General features: G+C 45.6%; 1 protein-coding gene across 5 annotated transcripts in view; it reads left to right on the forward strand.

Annotated features, from left to right (window-relative positions):
• Positions 1–6,724, forward strand: part of SNAP47 (synaptosome associated protein 47) — a 104,750-nt gene extending 98,026 nt beyond the window's left edge. For 4 of the 5 annotated variants that reach the window (XM_036313795.1, XM_036313793.1, XM_036313792.1 and 1 more), the window contains one exon: positions 4,074–6,724. In XM_036313795.1, the coding sequence (XP_036169688.1) occupies positions 4,074–4,220 (147 nt within the window). In that variant the 3' untranslated portion in view covers positions 4,221–6,724. The remainder of the gene's footprint in view (positions 1–4,073) is intronic. The other variant, XM_036313798.1, reaches the window with a different exon arrangement.
• Positions 6,725–16,842: the final 10,118 nt, after the last annotated feature.

A 16,842-nucleotide genomic window follows, 5' to 3' on the forward strand; every position in this document is an offset into this window, starting at 1 on the left:
ATGTGAGTACAGTGGAACCTTGGTTCTTAAACTTAATTTGTTCCAGAAGATTTTTTTATTTAATTTTTTAAATTCTCACCTGAAGATATTTTTCCCATTGATTTTCAGACAAAGTGGAGGGAAGGATGGTGGGTGGTGGGGGTGTGGGGGGAGAAACGTTGATGTGAGAAAGACATATCACTTGATTGCCCCCTGCACATACTGGGGCCTGGAATTGAACCCACAACCAAGGTATGTGCCTTTGAGAATCAAACCCATGACCCTTTGGTCTGAGAGCCGATGTTCTGACCACTGAGCAATTGGCCAGGGCCAGAAGGCTCTTTGAGAAGTGATTCATTCCAAAACCAAATCATTTTTTCCCCTTAGATTCACAGCACAATTTCCTGAGATATTAACAATGCAAGGTTAGCGGTAAACTGACTCATATTTGCTCATTCTCTTTTGTCACTTGTCAGATCAAGAATCGAAGTTTTGTTCAACAACCATGACATTTTCTGTGAACAACTTGGTTAAGAACTTAATTATTCGAGATGGGAGATATTCAAGAACTGAGGTTTAACTGTATTAAAAAATTTAAAATTACAAGTGTGGTTCTCCTTATACTGGACCTCTTGCCACTTTTGCTGAGGGCTCTATGAGCTGGCACAGTCCTCCCTTGGTGTGCGAATGACTTGCCAATCCTGGTGGTGGCTCTTTTGCCATTTTCTTAAGGGATGTTTTCGATTTCTCTCAGTGTCCTGGTATGTGACCTCTGAGTCACTGCGCTGTGACCTCTGGTATCTGTGTGACAGTATGTCAGGGTTACACCAGGAGATGCATCCTGAGAGCTTAGGAAACATACAAGTCACCCAGCACCCTCAGCCTAGTTTGTGAAGCAGAGTGACTTTGAGAATTAACAGAGAAAGGACAGTTAGGGCACACCTCCAGGCCCCATAACTCAGCCACACCTCAAGGCCTCATAACTCAGCCTTATTTAGGATGACTAGGGAATGAGGAAACAGAAAACAAATCTGTGTACACACTCTAAAGCCAATTTAATTTTCTGTGGGAGTCGTTGTTGGGATGGAAGGAAGTAGAAGGAAGGTGCCACCAGAGTCGCTCACAGTGCTTGTTTGACAGGCCCGGTCTGGATGTGGATTTCGGTGGACTCTTCTCTAAGTTCTGTATCCTGCTCTGCACTGAAGGGAACCATGGTTGCCTGCTGAGAGCCCGTTTCCACCCTCAGCACAGCACAGCACAGCACAGCACAGCACAAGGGTGGCTGTTTACAGTCCGGGGCCTAAAGAACAGTTCAACTAGAAATGAACTTGACCACACTTTGATATGATTTACAACGACAGAGGGTGCAGAGAGAGCTGTAGGGGTCTGTGCAGCCTGATCACTCAGCTCAGGAGAAAGACCTCGGGGTGTCAAACCAGCTGCACATGTGCGGCAAAGGCCAATCATCCAGGGAACATTTTGTGAAAGTATCTGGTAGAGCAGTCTTTTTATCACACTAACAATGGAGGTAAGTTAGGAGGGAATAGTTGACCAGAGAAAACGTCATGAAAGGACCTGCATGACATGGTGGTGAGCTCTGATTTTTTTAGTACGCTGTTTGGGCCTCAGCCCTGTGAGATCATTCGAATGAGAGATGGAAAAGACCTCCTGTATTAGGTCATCCAGCCCAGCCCCTCCAGAGCCGGCTGACCCTTTGGTATACTTTCCAGAGCACCGTCCAGTTTTTCAAGTGATTCAACTGATGGAGTTTCCACCAGCTCCAAGAGGGTGCAGAAAGGTAGTGCCTGGGCTGAATGGCCCAGTTATGATCTGCTGGTGTCTCAGGATGAAGATTCAGTAATGATGCTGTGTTTGGAGAGAGATATGGGGTAGTTCTGCCTCTGCCACCAACCTGTATGTGACTGCATGGATGACCTCAGCTCTGCTTGTCCCTGTCCCTTCCACAAATGGGCTGGCACTGGGCACCTGCAGGCCAAGCATACTGAGGCTTGGCTGAAGTACCACACATAGCACCTCACAGTTTTCACATTTGTAACCTCATTGGAGCCTTATCATTCCTGGCTGATCTTATTATCCTTCTGGCCATCATCCTGCCTTGACTCTGTTTCTTGTTAAGCAGACGAAGTAGTCCTCCCAGGCAGTGGGTGGTGGCCAGGTGATCAGGCATTTCTTGTGATTCTAAGCGTAGAGCTGCCGTGTGACAGCACAGGTACCATCCCCGCCTCCTGACACTATATGGGGCCATTCACTCTGCTCCCCTGGGGGTAGCATTTGTCCTGGACCACCTGATGGGATCCGGGGCTGTTGTCATTGTGGGGCATGATGTATTATCAACATACTAGAGGCCCAGTGCACAACATTCATGCACTGGGGTGGGGGGAGGGACCCCTTGGTGGATCTCCCCCGAGGGGCCCTTAGGGCTGCCGCAGAGGCAGAGCTCCCACCACCACCACCACCACCACGGTGCTTGCCAGCTGTGAGCCCCGGCTTTTGGCTGAGCAGCACTTCCCCTGTGGGAGTGCACTGACCACCAGGGAAGCAGCTCCAGCACTGAGCGTCTGCCCCCTGGTGGTCAGTGCACATCATAGCAACCAGTTGTTCTGCTGTTCAGTTGATTTGCATATTAGGGTTTTATTATGTAGGATTGGACTTGGGGTCTTTTGGGGTGGTCATCCAGGCTGATAACTGCTGACATCCATCCCTATGTGACATGGCATTTGATCCCCTGGGACAAGCAAGGCTCCGCAGTCTCTCATACTGCTATTCTGTGTTCCTGCCGCTTGGCCTAACCAGTGATTGAAAGTTTCCCTAGCCGAAACCGGTTTGGCTCAGTGGATAGAGCGTCGGCCTGCGGACTGAAGGGTCCCGGGTTCGATTCCGGTCAAGGGCATGTATCTGGGTTGCGGGCACATCCCCGGTAGGAGATGTGCAGGAGGCAGCTGATCGATGTCTCTCTCTCATCGATGTTTCTAACTCTCTATCGCTCTCCCTTCCTCTCTGTAAAAAATCAATAAAATATATTTAAAAAAAAAAAAAAAAAAAAGAAAGTTTCCCTAAAAGAGGCATTAACATTTATAGCAAGTAGTTGGTCATTATAATTTCTCTTAAAACCATTCCTTTTGTCAGCTTGAGAATATTAAATGTTTCAACCCAGACTCAGTAAGAATATAGTTAAAGTTCATTTCACAATGCAGTTTGTCTCAATAGACTTGTGATAAAACGGCCACTCTTAATGGTATGAAGGCTGACATGCATGAATCACAAGTGGGGGAGGGCCTTCAGTTCAGCCTCCACCCTGTGGGCGCCCACCAGCCTCCCCTGTGGCATCACTGTGGTTTGTGGCATTTCTGTGCCCTCTCTGTGTCCTCGCCCTGGTCCCTTCTTTACCTCCTGGAGCCCCAGACCCTGTGCTTCCTGGTTAGTTCCCTTGTTTCTCAGTTTCTCAGGCTCAGGGCATGTGGGACGGGGTAGAGGGGGCAGCCTGTGCTGTGCTGTGTGATTTGAGTTATTAGTGCTGTATTCTATGCTGCCTTTTGTATTTGTATGTGAAATATTTCAAACACACAGACAAGAAAAGGATTTTGCTTTTCTTTTTACATATTGTTTTTTGAGCTTCAGTGTTCAGTTAGGTAATTGGGGGTAGACAGATAATGAACATAGTGATTGGGCAGGAGCTGGAACTTGGATCCTAGTTGTTGGCCTCAGCTCTCTGGTTCTCCTGTGTCTGTCGCCCCTCTACTACCGCTGGAATTCCTCATGGATGTGGTAAGGCATTGGTGACACAGCATACTGCGGGCTGGAACAGTAATGCCCCAGGGACTCGAGGTCAGAGTGCTGCCCATGTCTGGAGCAAGGCCAGGGGCAAATGCATCATCTTCCAACAGCTCTCCAGTCAGTGGCAGAGTCGAGCTGAGACCCAAACCCAAGCTGTAGCTCGGCTCCACCGTGGGACAGAGGGTGTGTTATCACCACTGACTTACAAAATTCCTTAAGCATTGTAAAAATGGTGGAAAGAAGTCTATTTTGAGAGTTTAAGGAAAGTAAGCCCCTCCTGTCTTTGTGCTTCTCTCCAGATCCTTGGGAAGCTGAAGGGTCTTGCCTTGGATGCTGAGGCGGAGCTGGAGAGACAGGATGAGGCATTGGATGGCATCGCCACTGCTGTGGACCGGGCAATCTTAACCATTGACAAGCACAATCGACGAGTGAAAAAACTGACCTAGAAGGACATGAGAGGGTAGAGGTGAGAGCTTTTGATGAGAATCGCATCTCAGTATGTTGTCCTCAACCCCTGCATGCTGCCTTCAGATGACCACAGGAGGTCATTCTCAGGGCCAGAGAAAAACTTGCGGTCCTGCCTCAGGACAAAGGCTGCTGTGAAGGACCTGGGCAGCCACGGAGGGGTCCTCTGCAGGGCCCTGAAGGTGCAGCTGCAGGAGAGGAGTTCTGCCTGTGGACACAGCACACGTTATCCCGCCAAAGCCCTCTCGAGCTGCTGGTGCCGTCAGGAGCACCCATGCACTCAAGCACGTGGCTGAGCCCTGGTGAGCCCTGCACAGCTGCGTGGTAGCTCTTCATTCAGAGGCTGGTCTGCACCCAGCACTGAGGGACCACTTTGCATGGCCTTATCCCAGGTCTCCTGCATCACCAGTAGCTGCATTATCATCCTTTCTCCACTCTTGTTGGGCGTAAAAGGAAGGTTTAAGCCTCTGTGAATAAAATCTGCTTTTTTTAAACTGTGGGTCTAAGCACTGCAGGTGTACCTTTTATCGGCACAGTCCCTTCTCCAGGACCACATGCCTGAGCCTGCTCCCCTCTGTGGGCCGCTAAGCAACCCACCGCCCTCACTTGTTTCATCTCTCTGGTGGGAAGGCCAGTTTCTTTTTGGTTGTATTGTCATTTTCTAACTAAAGCTAAGAGCCTAGCATACCTTGAGGTCATCATATACTAGTGAACACCTGAAATACTATTTCATTGCTCAGTTTTTAGCCAAAGGTGAAAATAGTATATATTGCACCTGTTTAAAAGGTTTTGATTTTTGCTTTTACTGCCCCATTTCTGTCCAGAAACAAAAGAGAAATGGTAGTGTTAGGATTTTTTGTGAAGATACACATTGATGCTGCTTTTTGCTTGGTTTGGTGTCCATGAGAGGGCCCCTTGGGGGATGAGGGGAAAGTGGAGGAGCGTGCATCTCCCAGACCGCTTTGAAAAAGCATCCTGGGAGGCTGTACATAGAGAAGCTCCTTGGATCTTGAGGAGTGTCTACAGTTCCTGGAACGGCGCCTTCAGACCCTGTGCTGCTGTGTTTGGAGTCGTAGGTGGGTTCAGGGAACTGCCCTGGGCAGTGCTAGATTTCTGAGCTGACCTTAGGAATTCCACACAGAGTATACGACAACAGGAGTGTGCTCTCCAGGTTTGGAGGCCAGAAGTCCAAGGTCAGGGTGTCGCAGGGCTACGCTTCCTCCTGAGGCACTTAGAAGCTTCCAGTAGCAGAAAATCCATCTGAGTTGATGACTCGAGCCCAAAACACAGAAACCTATCTGTTTAAACCCACTAACAATAGCCAGGCTGAGGCAAAAGCGCCAAAAACCCTGACACTAAGAACTCCCACAGCCCCTGCTCCACCCCAGGTGCTCAATTCTTCCTCCCACTGCTTCCCACCCTAGGTGCACTAACTCCACCTTTCCTGGCCCCTCCACACTAGGAGCACAAATACCAATTCCTTAGACTAGCACATCCAAGGCGATGCAACTTCACCCTCCAGGGTTCCCACTGCCAGTTCTCTGTCTTCATCTTCACTGTCCCCCTCACCTGGTGCACTGTCTTCATCTTACACTTTCACCCTAGGGAGAAACATGAGGGGAGTGGACCTTATGATGCTTAGATGCTAGACCGGAGAAAGGAGTTCAGCAGGCAGGCTAGTGATCTCTTGCATCCAGATAGCACGTGCCCTGATGGTTCCCACCAAGTGGATCAGGTTATTAGACCCTCTAGAGCCATTGTCATCATCATCATTAGTTGGCATAGAGCATGTTGTCTCCGATCCTGCTTTCCCTCTCCTGAGTTGGAGCTTACCTTCTGACACTGATGCTGGGCCTGTGTGTGGGGCCATGCATGCATCCATGCATGGGGCTCTCCACATGCACCATTCCTGCACCAAAATCTGTCTGCCCTTTACCCTGTCAGTATTTTTGTCAGTTTGTTATCACCCTGTAAGATGTTTGCAGTTCCTAAAACTTAATGTGAGCTTAGTTACTCTCTATATCAAGGTAGACACAGTGTAAGTCCTTCGAATGCAGCTAAATGAAACAGCTCTGACATTTCATCAGAAAAGGCTGATTCTGCCCTACTGGTGTGGCTCAGTAATTCAGCATCAACCCATGAACCAAGAGGTCACAGTTTGATTTCTGGTCAGGGAACATGCCTGGATTGTGGGCTCAGGAATGTCCAGGAGGAAGCTAGTTAGTGATGTTTTTCCTCATCAATGTTTCTCTCTATCCCTCTCCCTTCTTCTCTCTCTAAAAATCAATAAAAGAGGGGGCTGATTCTTTTGTTAGCTTAGGGCAGGGGTCAACAGACTTTCTGTAAAAGTACAGGGAGTAACTTCATCTTTTGAGCCATTTTGGTGTTTGTCACGACATCTTAGGTCTGCTGTTTATGTGAAGATGGCCTGGACTTGTGAGCAATGGGTATGTTGGTTCCAATAAAACTACCTGTGAAATTGGAATTCCATGCGCCACGAAATGGTATTCTTGTTTGATTTTCTTTCAACCAGTGAAAATTCAAGTAGGTCCTTCGCATGCAGGCCGCAGGGGAGCAGGCTGCTGTGCTTGCTCACCTGCCCAGCAGGTGTGACCTCCAAGGCTACAGCCACAGTTCAGCAATGTCTGTGCTGGAGGGTGACTCACTGCCCTTCTTAGCCCCCAACTGAAGAGTGGCCTCAGCCCTCATCATGACACTGCTGCCAATGCCAGTCCAGGTTTACAGCTGGAGACTTTCGCCACCTCATTTTCCGGCTGTGCTCCTCTGTCCAGAGCTTTGCAGACATTTGGTCCTATTCCTGTGAAAGCAGAGCTTGGAATAGGGGCACAGTGGAAAGGGGCAGGGCCGGGGGGGGGGGGCAGCAAGATGAGGAAAGGCCTGTGCTGGTTTTCACAAGTGATCTTCCCTGGATGCCCCAAATCAGCACACACAAATTTTAGGAGAGAAGAAAAAACAGAAACCCATCAGTCCTTGAGATATTTCCAAAACCACAGAAAACTCAACTGTATGCAATCAGGGTGGGGGCTTGATTTGGTTTGGGGTTGGGTGAAATGCCCTCCAGGAGGCAGCTGTATTGGTTGAGGCATTTACTCTGGCGTGAGACCACTTTACAAGGAGGCCCCTCCAAGGCCCCACAGCCTCACCTAGAAGGAGCCCCCTACCCTTTCACTGCTGCCAGTTTAATTATTAGCTGTAGGTTTTATTAAAACTTGAAAGACACCCAAATTATAGTTAGGTTTCACATTGCAACTGATCTCCACATATCCACATGGTATTTCCAGCTTTTGGCACCCTTCTGGAAACGTGGGATAGCAATGGACTTGTCGAGGAAGCAATTTTCCCTGATTCTTTTTGAAAGTGAAAAGCCACAGGGCTGGTCCTCCAACTCACCAGAAGGCAAGGGTGGTCTGCTTCCCAGAGGGTCATTTGGTCTTATCCTCCCCTCAGCTTCCTCAGTGAGAAGCAGGTCTGTGAGGCAGAGCGGGGAAGACATCCATTCTTAGGCACCAGGAGCTGCTTGCTGCTGGGAGAGCCATAGAGGACCATGTATAGTTTCTAGAGTGAAGGCCATTGAACCCAGACAGAGAGACCTAGGCTACAGGGCCAGGACCTAGGAGCAAGACCAGCTCAAGGTGTGCTCCATGACCCTGACTGCACAACCAGGCTCCTGTGGATGTGGGCACACATCCTGAAGCTGTGGCTGCCATCCTATCACACACAGCTGCTGCCCTAAGGTACCAGTACCACAGGCTCCTCCAGCACAGTCTCCCATTGAGTCTCAAGCAGCACCTGCTCCTCAGGGCCCTTGAATTTTATTCACCATCTCTTATCCCCACCTCTGCCCCTTCCTATCAGTCTGTAGGCAGAGGTGGTCTCTGGAGGCTTTGAGGCTTTGCCTGATCTAATTAGTCAGAAACAGTGTTTTACACTGTCCTGAACTAGATATTGAGAGGAGAAGGCGGTCTATGTAAAATACATAGTCACAAACCCAACAGGCAGCCAAAAGGAGGAGACAGAGAACCCGCAAATGAAAGAACAAGAGAATACTCCAGAAGAAGAGCTAAATGAAATGGAGATAAGAAATGTATCTGATACAGAGTTTAAAGTAATGGTGGTAAAGATGCTCAACAGCATGAGAAAAAAATTGATTAACTATGAAAACAAAGAACGACATAGCACAAATAAAGAACACATTGGAAGGAATACACAATAGACTAAGGGAAGATGAGGATCAAATCAGTGAATTAGAAGACAGGATTGAAAAAAATCAGAGAACCATAAAGAATAAACAAAAAACAGGAGGAGAGTTTAAGGGAGCTGTAGAACAATGTGAAATTCGAATAGCAGGTTTGCCCGAAGAGGCAGAAAGGCAGAAAGAGACAGAGAACATGTTTGAAGAAATAATGGCAGAAAACTTCCCTGACCTGGTAAAACCTTGGGGAGGGAAGTGTCCCTTCTGCTCAAGCAGGGTCATGTTTCCTAGATGAGTACAGGGCTCTCGCCCATGGTATGTTTGCAGAAGCCCAGCTGGATGCAAAGGAGGGTTTGGCCTGGTGGGTGTCCCTGGATGTGCACCAATGGCTTGAGGCTGCTGTCTTGGGGGGTCTCCTCCTTTGTATACTCTCAACTGCCCCACTGCCTCAGCGATCCTTTTGTTCCATGTTCGGCCATGCAGCTGCTGCTGGGAAGTTAATGAGGCCAGTCCATGTCCAGAGGCTCTGGGGCAGATGCCCTGGAAAAGGGGGAGCAGCCATCTCAGAGTAAACTAGTTTCCTACCAGAGGTGGGAGCTGCCTGCTGAACTCACACAATGCCTTTCTTTCCAGTGATCTTATCCATGTGGGACATGGCCCTGGCAAGGTAGGAGCAATATGGGGGATTGGTGGGTGGGTGGATTAAGATGCCCTCGAAGGTACGGGGTGTCTTGGTCTCTCCAGCACAAACCAAAATCAGAGAAATACCTGAACCAGCAGCCTCATCACTGTGTGCATTGCTGGAGTGTGCGGTCATGAGGAAAGACCACTGCATATCCCGGGCTCCTGCAGATGTTGGCATGCATTCTAAAGCTGTGGCTGCCATCCTATCACACATCCTATCACATCATATCACCTACAGTGCTGGTACCTTAGGGCAGCAGCTGTGTGTGATAGGATCTCATCCAAGCTCTCACCTCTGGATCATGCAAAATAGACTCTGCCTATTGGGCATCTCAGACTGGCCTGAGGCTGCCTTCAGCCTATTGCCTGCTCAGCTCCGCTTTATCATGCTGCCCAACACAGGAACATCACCATGGATGAGGTCTCCCTGTCACCTAGTCTTCACTGTGCACAGACCCCACAGCACGTTGGGTCTCCCTGTTACCCAGCCCTCACTGTGCACAGACCCTACACCATGGTGGGGTTTCCCTATCTCCTGGCTCTTCACTCTCCACTGACTTCAGGATCTTCCTTTCCAACAGATAATTCCTCATGATCTGTTCATCTCAAGAACCTTAACCTTAGTGCATCTGTAGAGACACCTTTTCAAAGTAATATCAAATTGCAGGTTCCTAGAATTAGGGCTTGGATATATATTTTTTGGGGAGCACAATTCCACCTATGATACTCTATCCCTGCCAAATTTACATTCATCCCACATATGAAATACATTTACTCTATCCCAACATCTCCAAAATTTTCAACTATTACACATCAGATCTTTGTCCAAAAATCTCACCTATATATCCTCTGCTTTAATCTCTAAGTCCAATATGGGTGATAGTACAGTCCATCCTGGGGCAGAATTCCTCTCCAACTTTGACTGTGAAGTCAGAAAAATGAGCAATTTCTAGATATAGAGGTGGGTGCTCCTACTTCAAAGAGAAAAAATACGAAAATTAGAAAGGGCACCAGAGTTCCTGTTTCGTTCTGACATATGAGAATCTGGGAAATTGCACTCCATCCTAACAAGTTAAAAGCTGTACAAACTGAAAATCAACAACTCTTCTTTGGTCCTTTAGAGAAATGAGGGCATAGGGCAGGGGTGAGCAAACTTTTTGACTCGAGGGCCACAATGGGTTCTTAAACTGGACCGGAGGGCCGGAACAAAAGCATGGATGGAGTGTTTGTGTGAACTAATATAAATTCAAAGTAAACATCATTACATAAAAGGGTACGGTCTTTTTTTTTTTAGTTTTATTCATTTCAAACGGGCCGGATCCGGCCCACGGGCCGTAGTTTGCCCACGGCTGGCATAGGGCAAACCTCCAAAACTAGAGAGACAGAGGTGAATCTATAAAATCACAACTTACCAGAGAGAAATCCATGAGCAGAAACGTCCTGGGGAACGAGTGCTGGGGCAGGAAACCCTGAACCAGAACTGATAAATGCTAGAGGCTCAGTGTGGACAAGACTGAGTGCAAAACTCTAGGAGAGAGAGGGTTTAAAAATAGGGGTAGAGTTATGTGCTTCAAGACATGCTCCCAGGGCCAAACTGCAATTACAACCAAAATACAGAAAAAGTTTCTGAATAATCAATGGAAGACTTGCTACAAAGAACCTGATAACCGAAAATAGAAAGTGGAGACAGCATAGAGACTGGTAGGAGGGTTGGAGGTGTGAAAGGGATGGCTGGGTTCCACAGACAAAACTGAAATTCCAGAGAGATATCTCAACTGTCGGGGGTTCCCACTGAGAAATCTGGGATCTAATCCCCAGGCCAGGGCCTCCAGCAGAGGCACCAGAACTGAGAAGGATACCCACATTTGGCTGTGAAGAGCAGTGAGGTTTACTGTCCACCAGGGAGAGACAGCTGGAAATGCAGGAACCCTCTTAAAGGGCCAACACACAAAATTCCCTGTGCAGCCACTCACCTTGTGCTCCAGCAGAAGGAGGGCAGAGTGGACTGAAGATGTGTGAGAAGAAGCCAGAATGGGGTGCTCAAGGGTTAGAGCTCAGAAAGCAGACACCCCAGTATCCTGTGTTGAGTCATTCCCTCATGCTGCAGAGGTCATCTTTCTCATTCAGACATTTGCTATCACACAAATTCAGGAGTCAGAGAGTTCCAAGCAAGAAGAACCTAAGCAGGCCCACACCCACACATATCATAATTAAAATGCCAAAAATTAAAGACAAAGAATCTTAAAGGCATCAAGAGAAAAGCAAACTATTACCTACAAAGGAGCTCCAATAAGGCTGATACCTGATTTCTCATCAGAAACTCTACAGGCCAGAAGAGAATGGCATGAAGTACTCAAGGTAATGGAAAGCAAGGATCTAAGACCAAGATTACCATATCCAGCAAGGCTATCATTCAAAATAGTGAAATTAAGAGCTTCCCGGACAAAAAAAAAAAAAAAGGGCTATAGGAGTGCATCACAACCAAGCCAGCATTACAAGAAATGCTAACGGGACTGCTGTAATGAGAAGAAGAAATAGAGAGAGAAACCTATGCATACAGAATTAAAATGGCAATAAATAAGTACTTATCCTATATAATAGGTAATATGAAAATTGACCCTCACTCTGGCATGCCATCATAAGATGTGGGCTGCACCCACAGAGGAGGCAGGGTTCCCATAATGAGCCTTAACGAGCCATCGGCAGAGACATGAGGCTGCGTGGCACCGGGCCGGGGCAGGGGACCTGAGGCTGTGCCCCCCCTGCTCAGCAGGGCTTGACAGGGGACCTCAGGCCATACCCTCCTGCCAGGCGGGGCTTGAAGGGAGACCTCACGCCACAGCCCCCAACCCAGCAGGGCTTGACGGGGGAACTGCGGCTGTGCCCTCCACCCAGTGGGGTTTGACGGGGGACCTGAGGCTGTGCCCCTTACCCAGCGGGGCTTGACAGGGGTGGGGCCGGCCGGGTCTGGATCTTGCCCACTATTTCGAGGTGCACATGAGTGGGCGGGGACTTGACTCTGGGTCCCATGGTGTGCCCCAGACTCTGACAGGAGGAAGATTTTCATATACATTTTACTAATTTTCTTTCATCTCTAACACTTCTATTATAGAGAAAGGGCAAATAGCAATATTAAAATATTTCCTCTAATTTCCTTTTAATGTGCACGAATTTTGTGCACTGGGCCACTAGTCAATAATAAATGTAAATGGATTAAATGCTCAAATTAAAAGACATAGGGTTGCCGAATGGATACAAAAACATGACCCAATTATATGCTGTCTGCAAGAGTCCTACCTCAGGACAAAAGACAGATACAAGATGAGAGTAAAGGAATGGAAAATAATTTTTCCATGCGAATGGGAAAAAAAATTGGAGTAACAATACTTATTTCTGAAAAAATAGAATTCAAAGTGAAGGCCATTACAAGAGACAATAAAGGTCACTACCTAATACTAAAGGGATCAATACAACAAGAGGATATAACCCTGGTAAACATACATGCACCCAATACAGGAGTACTTAAATAGAAAAAAAAAACACTTCTACAGGACTTGGAAGAATCATAGTAGGAGACTTTAACACCCCACTGACTTCACTGGATAGACCTTCCAGACAAAAACTTAGCAAGAAAACAGTGACTCTAAATGACACACTGGATCAGATGGATTTAATTGACATTTACAGAATACTAGAGGCCCGTTGCACGAAGAGATATGTGCAATAGGCCTTCCTTCCCCTGGCTGCCGGCACCGATAATCCTCCGGCACCCGGGACCCAGGCCTTTGGTCTGGCTGCAGCGGAGAAGCCAAGCCTCGAGGCTTAGGTTCTCCGTTGTGGCCGCAGCGAGGCTTGGGTTCTCCACTGCAGCCGCAGCAGAGAAGCCAAGCCCCTTCAGTCTTCAGTCTTCGGTCTTCAGTCTGGCCGGAGCCTTCAGTGTTTGCTCTGCACCTGTGTATGCAAATTAACTGCCATCTTTGTTGTGTTAATTTGTATACTCATCCAATTGGCTGGTGGGCATAGCAGAGTGACACCAATTTGCATGTTTCTCTTTTATTAGTGTAGATTTCACCCCAAATCTGCAGAATATACATTCTTCTCAAGTGCACTTGGGTCATTCACAAAGGTAGACTACATGTTAGGACACAAAACAAGTCTGTACAAGTTCAAGGAGATTGAAATCACATCAAGCATCTTCTCAGATCAAAGTGGAATGAAATTAGAAATCAAGTACAGTAAAAACACCCAAAAATATTCAAACAAATGGAGGTTAATAGTATGTTATTAAGCAATGAATGGGTTACCAGTGAGATCTAAAAAAAAAAAAAAAAAAAAAGGAATCAAGAACTTCCTGGAAACAAATAAAAATGAATACACAACAACACACAATTTCTGGGACACAGCAAAAGCAGCCCTGAGAAGGAAGTTCATAGCACTACAGGCCTACCTCAAAAAACAAGAAAAATTAACAATAAACTATTTAATCCTACAACTTAATGAACTAGAAACAGAACAACAAGAAAAGCCCAGAGTAAGTAGGAAGAAGGAAATAAAAAAAGATGAGAGCAGAAATAAATGACATAGAGACTAAAAAACAATATAAAAAATCAATAAAACCAAGAGCTGGTTCTTTGGAAGGATAAACAAGATTGATGAACCATTAGCCAGACTCATCAAGAAACTAAGAGAGAGATCCCAAATAAATAAAATCAGAAAGGAAAGTGGAGAAATGACCACTGACACCAGAGAAATACAAAGGATTGTAAGAAAATACTATGAACAACTATATGCCAACAAGCCAGACAATGTAGATGAAATGGACAAATTGTTAGAAAAATGCAATCTCCCAAAACTGAATCAGGAAGAATCAGAAAACTTGAATTAGCCAATAACAACTGATGAAATAGAAGCAGTCATCAAAATACTCCCAGCAAACTAAAGCCCGGGTCCAGACTGCTTCCCTGGTGAGTTTTACCAAACACACAAAGAATAACTAACACCTATACTCCTCAAAACATTCCAGAAAATCCAAGAGGAAGGAACACTTCCAAACTCTTTTTATGAGGTCAGCATTATTCTCATTCCAAAACCAGATAAAGACACTACAAATAAAGAGAATTACAGGCTAATATCTCTGATGAACATAAATGCTAAAATCCTCAACAAAATATTAGCAAATCTGATCCAGCAATATATTAAAAGATCATATATGATTACCAAGTGGGATTCATTCCAGAGATGCAAGGTTGTTACAATATTCGCAAGTCAATAAACGTGATACATCACATAAACTGAAAGATAAAAATCACATGGTCATATAAATAGACACAGAAAAAGCATTCAACAAAGTCCAACACCCATTTTTGATAAAAGCTCTTAGCAATGTGAGAATAGAGGGAGCATATCTCAACATGATAAAGATCAAATAGGACAAACCTACAGCCAACATCATACTCAATGGGCAAAAACAAAAACCATTTTCTCTAAGAACAGGAACAAGAAAAGGATGTCCGTTTTCAACACTGTTAATTCAACACTAGAGGCCCGATGCATGAAATTTGTGCAGAAGTAGGCCTTCCTTCCCCTGGCTGCCAGCACCAGCTTCCCTCTGGCACCCAAGACTTGGGCTTCCCTCTGGCCACCAGCAGGCACCCAGGATCTGGGCTTCCTTCCAGCCCTGGCTTTGTCCAGAAGGTCATCTGGAAGGACGTCCAGTCTAATTAGCATATTACACCTTTATTATTATAGACTAGAGGCTCGGTACATGAAATTCATGCACAGGAGTGGGGTGTCCCTCAGCCCAGCGTGCACCCTTTGTAATCCAGGACCCCTTGTGGGATGTCTCACAATCTGGGACCGCTGGCTCCTAACCACTCGCCTGCCTGCCGGCCTGATCCCCCTAACTGCTCTCCCCTTCCAGCTTGACCCCCCTAAACTGCTCTCCCATGCCGGCCTGATCATCCCTAACTGGCTCTGCCTTGGCCCTACCACCATGGCTTTGTCCGGAAGGATGCCCAGTCTAATTAGCATATTACCCTTTTATTAGTATAGATATTACTGGAATTCCTAGCCATAGCCATCAGACAAGAAGAAATAAAAGGCATCCAAATGGGAAAGGAGGAAGTAATAAAACTCTCATTATTTGCAGATGACATAATATTGTACATAGAAAATCCTAACACTCCACCAAAAAACTACTAGATTTAATAAATGAATTCAGCAATGTAGCAAGGTACAAAATCAATACCCAAAAATCAATGGCTTTTTTATACACTAATAATGAATTCTCAGAAAGAGAAAGTAAACAAACAGTCTCATTTACCATTGCAACAAAAAAATTAAGATACTTAGGAATAAATCAAGTAGGCAAAGACCTGTCCTCGGAAAACTACAGGATGTTGAATAAAAGAGATAGAAGAAGATATAAATTAACTGCAGGAATATACCTGCAGTGTTCATGGATTGGTAGAATCAACATCATGAAAATGTCTATACTACCCAAGGCAATCTATAGATTCAATGCAATCCCTATTAACATACCAATGGCATATTTCACAGATCTAGAACAAATACCACAAAAATTTACATGGAATCAAGAAAGACCCGAATATCCGCAGCAATCCTGAGAAAGTAGGAGGGATCATAATACCAGATTTCAAGTTATACTACAAAACTACCATGATCAAAACAGCCTGGAACTGCCACAAGAACAAGTATATAGATCAATGGAACAGAGCAGAGACCCCAGAAACTAACCCAAGCTATTGCTCTCAATATTTGACAACAGAGGCAAGAACATACATTGGAGTCAAGACAGTCTCTTCAGTAAAAGATATTGGGAAAATTAGATATATACATGCAAAAAAAAAAAAAAAATGAAACTAGACCACCAACTTACACCATATACAAGAATAAACTCAGAATGAATAAACAACTTAAATATAAATTGTGAAACCATAAAAATCCTAGAAGAAACCATAGGCAGCAAAATCTCAGACATCTCAGCAATATGTTTACAGGTATATCTAAGTTAAAGAAAACTAAGGACAAAATGAACAAATGGGACTACATCAAAATAAAAAGCTGTGCAGCAAAAGAAACCATTAACAAGATGAAAAGGGAGCCCATTGTCTGGGAGAACATATTTGGCAATGATACATCTGATAAAGGGTTGATATCCAAAATATATAAGGAACTCATACAATTTAACAATAGGAAGACAATTCAAATAAAAAATGTGAAAAGGAACTAAATAGACACTTCTCCAAAGTGGACATATAGGTGGCCAAGAGACATGAAAAAATACTCAAAGTCACCAATCACCAGATTGATGCAAATTAAAACTTCAATGAGATATCACCTCACACTTGTCAGAATGACTATCATCAACAAAATGACAAGTGCTGGCGAGGATGTGGAGAAAGGGGAACCCTAGTATGCTGCTGGTGGAAATGCATACCGGTGCAGCCATTATGGAAAACAGTATGAAGTTTCCTCAAAAAATTAAATATGCAACTGCCATTTGACCCAGTGCTCTCACTTCTAGGAATATATCCTAAGAAATCTGAAACACCCATCAGAAAGAATGTATGAACCTCTGTGTTTATAGCAGCACAATTACAGTAGCTAAGATCTGGAATAGCCCAAGTGCCTATCAGTCGATGACTGCATAAAAAAGTTGTGGTACATTTATACCATAGAATACT

This window comes from Myotis myotis, unplaced genomic scaffold, assembly GCF_014108235.1.
Source record: "Myotis myotis isolate mMyoMyo1 unplaced genomic scaffold, mMyoMyo1.p scaffold_m19_p_6, whole genome shotgun sequence".
Taxonomy (NCBI): domain Eukaryota; kingdom Metazoa; phylum Chordata; class Mammalia; order Chiroptera; family Vespertilionidae; genus Myotis; species Myotis myotis.